The 9990-nt window shown below is 35.4% G+C and overlaps 1 protein-coding gene across 8 annotated transcripts in view; it reads right to left on the reverse strand.

The window, feature by feature from the left end:
• The window catches only part of LOC128695389 (phosphatidylinositol 4,5-bisphosphate 5-phosphatase A), a 127397-nt gene extending 118400 nt beyond the window's left edge, over positions 1-8997 (reverse strand). Inside the window, exons 1-6 of one of the 8 annotated variants that reach the window (XM_053785949.2) lie at positions 7994-8144; positions 5840-5887; positions 4313-4444; positions 3491-3716; positions 2375-2550; positions 1336-1560 (exon numbers count right to left, since the gene is read on the reverse strand). In XM_053785949.2, the coding sequence (XP_053641924.2) occupies positions 1336-1560; positions 2375-2550; positions 3491-3716; positions 4313-4444; positions 5840-5853 (773 nt within the window). In that variant the 5' untranslated portion in view covers positions 5854-5887; positions 7994-8144. Of the gene's footprint in view, positions 1-1335; positions 1561-2374; positions 2551-3490; positions 3717-4312; positions 4445-5839; positions 5888-7923; positions 8220-8908 lie in introns of those variants that run through there. The other 7 variants (XM_053785946.2, XM_070095473.1, XM_053785950.2 and 4 more) reach the window with 7 other exon arrangements.
• Positions 8998-9990: the final 993 nt, after the last annotated feature.

Consider the following 9990-nt stretch of genomic DNA (forward strand, 5'->3'; position numbering starts at 1 on the left):
GTCACCCTGCCTCGGTGGGAGACGGCCGACTTCTTGAAAAAAAAAAAATTCTGAAGACAACATTTATTAATAAACACAATTTCAAAGGCTATATATACAAGATAAGAGATATATGGAGTGGCATTTTATAATTTGCAAAGCACTAAGAGCACTCTGGTGATTCAATGCTTCTAACAAAATGTTATGAACATTAATGTGAATCTGCTACTATTTTAACCAATTTTCAATTATCTTAACAATTTGGTGCTATCGATACCAATTTGTTACTATATATCTAGTATCTTGTAGGTAGTAGGATGGTAGACAGCAACCACCAAGGGAGGTACTACCGTCCTGCCAATTGAGTGTAAGACAGAAACCTGTAATTGTTTTACATGATGGTAGGATTGCTGGTGTCATTTTTTCTGTCTCATAAACATGCAAGATTTCAGGTACGTCTTGCTACTTCTACTTACACTTAGGTCACACTACACATACATGTACAAGCATATATATACGCACCCCTCTGGGTTTTCTTCTATTTTCTTTCTAGTTCTTGTTCATTTCCTCTTATATCCACGGGGAAGTGGAACAGAATTCTTCCTCCGTAAGCCATGCGTGTTGTAAGAGGCGACTAAAATGCCGGGAGCAAGGAGCTAGTAACCCCTTCTCCCGTATAAATTACTAAATTTAAAAAGAGAAACTTTCGTTATTCTTTTAGGGCCACCCTGCCTTGGTGGGATACGGCCGGTTTGTTGAAAAAAAGAAAATATCTACCATCTCCATGGGAATGTGGAGAATGCTTCCTCCGTAAGCCATGCGTGTATAAAGAGGTGACTAAAATGCCAGAAGTCAGGGGCTAGTAACTGCTTTTAAGGTTACCCTCTTTCAGTGGGATATGGCAGGTTCATTAAAAAAATATCTAGCTTCTGGTATGTGAGAAAACTGCCCTCCAAGATTAACTCTTGCTTATCTGAACCTCCATTTTATAAAATTACTCTAGCTTTTATATCTGTGATATCAAGATGTCAATGCGTTAAAAAAAAAAAAAGACATTAATTTACTAAATTTGTTCATCTGGCTGAAAAAAAAAAAAAGAATGTACTGTATTACAATGAGGTCTTTCCGTTCTCATTGTTTATAGTAGGGAGAAATATGCGACTAGGAGTGAAATAATTAATGGAGAAATTGTGTTGAACCATGCAAATGCAGCTGGCATACACAATGCCTCTGGAAAGCATGCAACTACACATGCTTATATAGCAGATGCTTTCTTAAGGGCTTACAAATACAGAAATTAAAGGAAAGGATGGCTAGTGTAAGTCACATGTTATAAAAATATTAATGATAACTTACGAAAAATCATACGTATTAGTCCCTTCAAGATATTTGTAAGTTGGGGGAAAGTTCAGAGGTCCTTCCTTCAACATAGAAAATGCATCCCCGCTCTTCTGTGCTTTTCGTAGTTCATCTGCATCTTCTAAGGCTGTCCAGTTAGCTTCTCCAATATGCTTGGCTATGATCTCTGATGTCATGTTGGCTTCATACCGGAAGTTCATGTCTCCTAACCAGAAGACATAACTGTAAGAGAATTTAAATTTACAACTAAAACATGCCACACAAAATTACAAGGTGAACCAAAGACAAAATGCATTCACCATCACTTACTACCTTTCTAAGACATAACTTCACTTTTAAAGTGAAATTATTACATTTCCCACCTGTAATATTTAAGTCTAGCCAGCCTGCTTCCTGAATCCTTTCAGATATTACCATGCACATTCAAGAAGCACTTAAAAAAAAAAAAAAAAAAAAACTGATCTAACATGCTCACACATGCCTACTGGATGTTTGAGCCTATATCTCTACATACAACTCTTTAATACCTTCATAACTCATTCGTCGACATTTCCTGAACCCTTTCCATCCACCACAGAGTTAAGCACCCTCTATCTACAATGTTCCATTTTTTACATTACCAAACTATCAATAACAACTTTTCTATCCTGGCAAGTTAAATTTTTCACACCATCACACACACTTCTAATTTGGTAAGTCATATTCTTTGCATAATTTTTCGCCACCCCACACTACTGTCTCCAACCTCTATTTCTGGTGCAACTTTAAAAAGCCTATTCTTTTCCATACTTTCTAAGCACTCCTGTAACTACTACTTCCCCTTCATCTACTTATGCGATTTCTCATCCTTCAGCTTCCTCAGCAGTTGCTGTATGCTCACACCCAAATGCATTTACTTCAAACATACTCCTTCCTTCCAATTACACCTTTAAGCTTTCATTAATCAACTTCTACAGTATTTATCATTACACACTTTTTTCTCCAAGATACATTACATATATACATATTAACAATAATCACCAAGCTGAGCACTTACTCATGATAGAGAATGTTACTAGTCTCTGGGATAGGGAATCGGGTGGAATCTATGATGGCATTAAAATTTTCCACACGTTCCTTATAGCCAGTGTCATGGGCAGCCAGGTGGCAGTTAACAATGCACATTGAGCATCCGTAGAGTGAGAATCTGATGCTGGTTGCTCCTTTGTTACCCTGACAGGAAAGGAGGTCATATGTAATATTACACAGAGAATGCTAAGCAGTAAACGAGAAGAACCCATCAACCTCCAGTTACTATTGTGGGAAAAAAATTACCTTTCAGAAGTATAGGACTTAACTAATCAAGGCCCAAATGGAGATAAAACATTATTTTCCTGTGAACATCCATTCTGTTTCTACTAAATAAGTAATTTTCCATCAATACCATAAGCTTTTCCATCATGAGTATTTTATGAAGAACCTATAGTGTACGAGTTGAAATATACAGTATATACGTATCTGTTTTAAGTAAATAATTACAGCATTTGTTTAAGTATTCAATACGAGAACAACTCAGTCCACTTCTAATAATGCAATATACAGTATAATAATAGTCCAATAATACAATATAAAGTAGAATAGTAGACATTTCCATTTGTTAAAAAGGAATATTTTTTTTAAAGTTACTAGGTACTCCATCCTGACTAGCTATCACAAACAAATTAGCTTCCAAATCTTGGAATTAAAACAAATAAGGATCTATTGTAATTTGTTTAACTACTGCTCAGTCAAAATCCTTTCAAACTACAGCAGGCAATTTTGCATTTAATGTACAGTATAATGAATGTCTCTTGCATCTTTGCATCTCCAACACACTATTCACACATTCAGTTAGTATGTAAGATAATTCCCAAACATGTACTCTACTGATTTTCTTTACCTTTAAAACACAAGAGAACTATACTCTATATGCTTTACTACAATTTACTTAACACCTTACTATCAATGTAATACTGTATGTTCTCGACAATCCTGACTAAAACTCTGTAGACATATACAGGGGATACCTGCTGAACTAGCCATAATAAGCAAAAGCAAAACCACATCTCTTTCTGAAACAATAATCTAATGCTTTATGCTATTTAAAAATAGAAAAGGGAAAGAATAAACATACCCAAAACCCTCCAAAGCCAGTTCGAACGACGGAAGTATGAATGTCTCGAATGTGGTGGAGGTGACGACGCTTGACAAATACACTTGTGACTATTCCTTGAAGACGCTCACCAGTGACTCTCACGTAATCATGTGGGCCAATTACTTCCCTCAGTGCATTAGTCCAAGGCTCTTCAAACAAGGTGTCCATCACAACATTCTGAGGTTGTGACTTAACTTCCTGAAGGCTACACATAGGCAGTTCGAGTTAGCAATCAGTTATCTATCTGGTAACTAGTGGAAGCATAATTTATAATTACGAGGAAAAAATGTGACGGTAAAATGTGTGGTATATAATTTTCTGTGAAAAAATGCTGTACACATAATTAACAGTGAATTTTGTCACATGTGAATTTCTACTTTCAATGTCACATTTATTTGACCTGTAGTAAAACCTCAATTTATTAACCTGTTCAAATTTTTGGATATAGTAACACAAAATCTTTGACCAGACAACATTTTGAATAAATGGACAAAGGCCAGGAAATCCAAAAGTGTTAATCAGAATACGGTCTGCTGCATAAAATCAATTATTTTAAAGAACAATTCTGAATTTAGCAGGCTTTGTTAAATCCAGAATTTTTCATTAGTTACAATGGGCTGGGTAAATTTATTTTTAGATATATGTAACAGACTTTACTCATTAAATCCAAAAATTGGCCGTTATTATGAATATGGAAAAAATGTTCTCCGATTTAAAGAACAATCGGCTTTAAACACCTTTTCTCCCCCATTAGGTCATTAAATCCAGATTTTATTGTACACATGTATTCAACAGTCTCACCCTATAATGTATAGGTCTGGGAGGTAACCATCCAAGCCTCGCTTAATAACAGGATCTTTACGAACTCCCATTAAAGCGTGTAGATCCTCTTCAGGCCAAGTAGTCTCCACATTCCAGGATATGCATGCTATGCTGTAAAAAAAAAAAAAAAGTCTTGATCATTATATAGTTAATATTCATTACATTGTTAATGCCATCCCTTAAACCCAAAATTCTACATAACTATGAAATATTAAAGCTTTTGTTTTAGTACTTGTGTCTTCCAGAAACATAAGGAATTGACAAGTGTCTTGTAGTTTAGCAGTAGAGCATTCAGTTCACAAATGAAAGAACCCAGATTCAAATCCTGGGCAAAGTAAGATGTATGGGCCAGTATTCTAACAACTGCTGCTCATATTCCACTTAGCAGTAAATAAGTATATTAAACAGGAGATAGTTGACAACTGTGCATCACACCCTAGGTAAGATGGCTAAAATACCTTTTAACAGAAATAATTCGCACTGCTTGGCTTGAATAATCCTGGATCATTAGCTGCCCTAGGTTAAAACTACAAAAAAATTTTGTTCTCCACATACTGTACTCTCTTGCCTTAGCCAGTGCTATTATTTAAATTTTCACATTTATATACTTTCTTTTGCAACAAATAAAACCTAACAGTTTACAGCACTTTGTGATGGCAAACAGTTCAGCATAGTAATTTGAAAAATACATTGAAACAAATTTTAAATAGCCTCCATTACCGAACTTGTCCATGTTTTTACTGATACAGTATGTATATACTGTACAGTACACTGAGTACTATCATGAGATTTGTATTTTATCCCAACATCGTTATGCATGCATGTATTAATGTATACATGTTTATATATGTTTTATATATATATATATATATATATATATATATATATATATATATATATATATATATATATATATATATATATATATATATATACACACACACACACTGGTCATCTCCCACATATACATACATGTATATATACATACATGCCTAGCTTCATCCTTACAGTATCACCAATTTAAAAACAAAAATTACTGAATACCTCAAATATAATATAAACTAAGTATTCTTATTTTCATGTACTAGTAATCATAATTTAGTTTTAAGGCTGCCCAAAATGCCTTGTATAATAAGGAGCTTTCTATAAAGTAGTTTATGTATATCAATTACCCTAGTTGTATAATGTACTGTACTCCACTTTATAGAAAAAAAGTTTGTTAACATACATAAGTATATACATATACATACATTCACACACAAACATAATTTATTTATATAGTATATATAAATATTTATTTTGCAATTCTTTAAGCCAATGGTGCATGTAGAAAAGAAATTGCAGACAATTTACAACTTGTAGAGCTGAGGTAATACACCAATTATAAATGTATGCACAAACAAAATTAAATTATTAAAGATAGCACCTATAATGATAATCTATTTACACTTCCAAGTATTTTAATTCTCATTATAACAGAACTGATAAAAATGCAGAATATTTTACCTAAGCTGCTCCATTTCTCTTGTTGCTCTGGTGTCTGTCTTCACACTGCTGATCAAAAATAGAAATAAGAAATGATAAAGTAAGCACCTGCAAATGTACTAAAAATGTTGCTACTAATTAGATAAGAGGACTTAAATCATGCTTATATCACCATCTGTGTTGTCAGTTTAGAATTCTGAGATGTTAATTTAGCTTTATATAATATATAATATATAAAGCTAAATTTACATCTCAGAATTCTAAACTGACAACACAGATGGTGATGTAAGCATGATTTAAGTCCTCTTATCTTATCAGCAGCATGATGTTATCTATAACATGGATATATTCCTGGTGTACAGGGTGGAGGCTAGTATTAAAAAAATGAAGGTGGCAGAAGAGAGAGAGAGAGAGAGAGAAAATGAAATAAATCTGGCAAAGCTAGGAGAGAATGTGACATGAATGAAGAAGGGGTTACAATGGACAGCACAGTTGAAGGAAAGAGGTGGAGTAGCAGTGGCCTAGCAAAACATACTGTGTGCAAATATTCCTTACCTTTCTTACCTAACAGTGTGTTACTGAACAGTTACAAATTAGTGCACTGTAAATAATTATTAAAACAAAAATGTTAAAAAAATCCTGTCTTACTAGATGTCATATCCTGGGCAAAATGCTAATAATGTACGAGAAAGCCAGACCTCTGGAAAGGAAAGTAGACCCTTGATTCAACAGACAAAGCAGGGGGCTTGTAATAGCAATTGTGGTAAATAAAGACAAGGTTATTTTTCCAGGACAGAAACTATGGACAATTCTAGAACCAACAGACTTTGTAATTTCCAAATCAAATGACCCAAACGGTTTTGTCCCGTATTTCCAAAGCCCATTGAACTGAGGTTTTACTGTAGTCAAGTGTTAGGCTGTAAAGGGTATCTGTACACTGCACCTATCTAATAATGTTAGAAAGAAAAGGTAGAGAAAAGAAAGTAGAGAAGGGGTGCCAATAAAATATTCAAGGTAAAAGAAGTCAATGAACAATGATCAGTCAGTTAGTTTATCTTCCTACCAAGCCCATAACATATACTTTTCGGTATGCAGAAAAGATTTTCTTCATATTATTAACCCGTGTTAATAACCTAGTATAACCCCCCCCCCCCCCCCCCCCCCAAAAAAAAAAAAAAAAAACCCAAGCATTACCTGGAATATACCTGGAGGGTGTTCAGAGGGTTAATTCCTCTGTGGCCCGGTCAATGTACAGTACATATAGGAGAAATCAATTTAAAATATCAATAGAACTATCTTTGAATAAGAGTTACATTACATATTGTGTGAGGGCTTGAAGATGCATCTTAGGTTAAGTCATCATAAAACATCACATTTACTTATCACTATTTCCAATTTGCAATTATCAATGCAAAACAAAAAATTCTTGTACATACTGCAATTACCCCAGAATATACAACTCATTTAAAGTATTGAACTAAATTACCAGGAAACAGTCTACTTACTTGTGGTTTTACAGGATGCTCTTTGTACTATAATTATATGGAAGGGCACCTGTCAAATGGATGATAATGAGGCTTGATCTGAGGAAGGGGAAAAGTAGCTTTGATTCCTTGGAGCAAGAGCCCTTTACCAGCATTAAAGAACTTCCCCATGAAAGTCAGACTGCAGTTATCAATGGTTATGGTAGCTGTTTTAAGCACATGACACAATAATTGTAGGCAAGCAATGGTGACTTATTTGTGAAGATTTAATTTAGGTTAACTCTTCAGTGTAGATTCACACGTGTCAGGATCAATAATTATAATAATCTTTAATTAGGTTAACAATTGATGGTTTTAAAGTGTTACCCACTGTTAAAATAGTTACAGCATGCCTGATTATTATAGTAATAAGTTTGTGATAAACTATGCAGATTTAACCTAGGAAAAACCAACATTTTAGTTAATACATTTAGTGGGGAGGCACTAAACTCGTAGGGGTCGGACCAACCAATATTTAAGTTACTATATTTAACGTGGATGCACTGAACTCGAAGGGGTTATACTACACTTCGGAAATGGTTTGATCCAAGGAAGCGGAGAAAGGTTCAATTCCTTACTTACTAAAGAACCTCCCTCCTGCCAGCGTCAATCAACCCCAATGGAGGATAACACAGGTCAAAGAGGCACTCACACTGACCAGTGTGGAGGCGGTGTGAGGTCACAGGTGACACCAAGAGGCAACTGAGGTGACCTATAAGAGGTCACAAAGGTGTGACCTGTCCTGTCAGCTGACAGTGTAAGCACAGCTGATCTTCCTCCTGTACGTGCGTATGTACTTTGAGTCTACACCTTAAAAAAAATCACTTTACTAATTTCCCACATTCTACAATCAAACTAAAATAAACGCTTCAAAAACACTACTTTAAGCTACTGCATGTACATTATTTTGTATTGAATTCTACTACACCTGGACACGATACTTTTTAAAAAAAATCACTTTTGTTTACCAAAAAATCGTTAATTTCAAGCTAGCAACCCTAACAACGAATTATTTTTTATAGTAGACTTGGTTATTGACTGTCACTCACTTGAACTTTGACATTAATTTATACTTTACAATACATACAATACCTATATCAACATGAAATAAGGGTAAATTTTTATTTTACTGATAATTTACAATGATGTCTAATTGGTATTGTTAATGAGATAAGGTTACTTTCTGCAAATGTGAAAAACCTAACAAAAAATACACTTTAAATATTCTGCACTGGTAGAATTGGGAGTCCCGTGGCTTGGTTAGCAACACACTCGCCACACACATTGAGTGTCCGGGGTTCAATCCTCGGCATGGGTGGACACGATAATGCAAGTTTCCATACACCTCTGTTTTCCTGACAGTTAGCAGGTACCTGGGTTTTAGTCGACTGTTGTGGGTTGCATCCTGGGGGCAAGATTGAAAAGCCTCAGTGGGAAATAAGACAATCAGTCCTCGATGACGCACTGATCATCCCCGGATTAAAAATCTGAACAACATTTCTTGTTGCTCACACTGCAGAGTGGAAAAATCATGTCGAATAATGTAGTAAAAAGTAATTTCACTTACATGACAATGAGAGGACATAACCGCGGTGGAGACATGCAACTAGACACACGTGTACAACTGTGCAATTGTTGCGCATTTGTCTGACTCGTCTAATTTTCGGCATTTTTAAACCATTTTCATAGTAATACCATGTTTGCAACTGTGGAAATGTTTATGAGCTGTGACTGGCCCGTGGCCTGGTAGGCAACGCTCTCGCTTCATACAGTGTCCGTAGTTTGATCCCCGATTCCCCGGCAAGGGTGGAAACATTGGTCGTGTTTTCTTACAAGCAAGTAGGTACCTGGGTGTTAGTCGACTGGTGTGGATCGCATCCTGGGGGACAAGACTAAGGACCACAATGAAAATAAGACAGACCCTTGATGACGCACAGACTTTCTTGGGTCATCCTGGGTGGCGAACCCTCCGGGGTGTGGAAATGTTTTACATAATTTCCTGCATATAAGCGACTTCCCCGGCCATATGCTGCACTTTCTACAAGAATGATGGACTGAACACATCGAAAGTTGGGTTAGGCAAATAGTGGGATGTATTGTGAAGGACCTGCCTAGTATGGGCTAACAGGCCTGCTGCAGTGTTCCTCCTTTCTTATGTTCTTATTCCAGGCTGAGGGACTGATTTTTTTTTATATTTTTATTAGAAACCTTACAAAAGTACAAAGGATGCATAATAATAGTACAGGAATACAAAAACAGTCTTTTGTGCTACTAGTACCAGGTTATTCCTGGAAGTAACAAGTATTATAACATCTTGTTATAGCAAACAATACACGCTAAGACAAACCTCACTAAAGTATAACAGTCATTAATAGTTGCCACCAAGCCATTGTAACCAAAGAAAACACACCAAAATGAAACTTTACATAGTTTAACAATTTAAAATGAATACCTGTCATGTCCTATTACAACAAAAACATCATACAAATGTACAACATCACAAGATTACTAAAGTTGAAATTTTCACACATGACTAAAACCATAACCACCTTTAACACACACAATATATGTACTACACATATCATGTCAGTAAAGTAAAAAGACCCTAACCAAAGCTACCATAACTACAAAACAAGACAAAACCCGAAC

The sequence above is a fragment of the Cherax quadricarinatus genome, chromosome 50 (assembly GCF_038502225.1).
Source record: "Cherax quadricarinatus isolate ZL_2023a chromosome 50, ASM3850222v1, whole genome shotgun sequence".
Classification (NCBI taxonomy): domain Eukaryota; kingdom Metazoa; phylum Arthropoda; class Malacostraca; order Decapoda; family Parastacidae; genus Cherax; species Cherax quadricarinatus.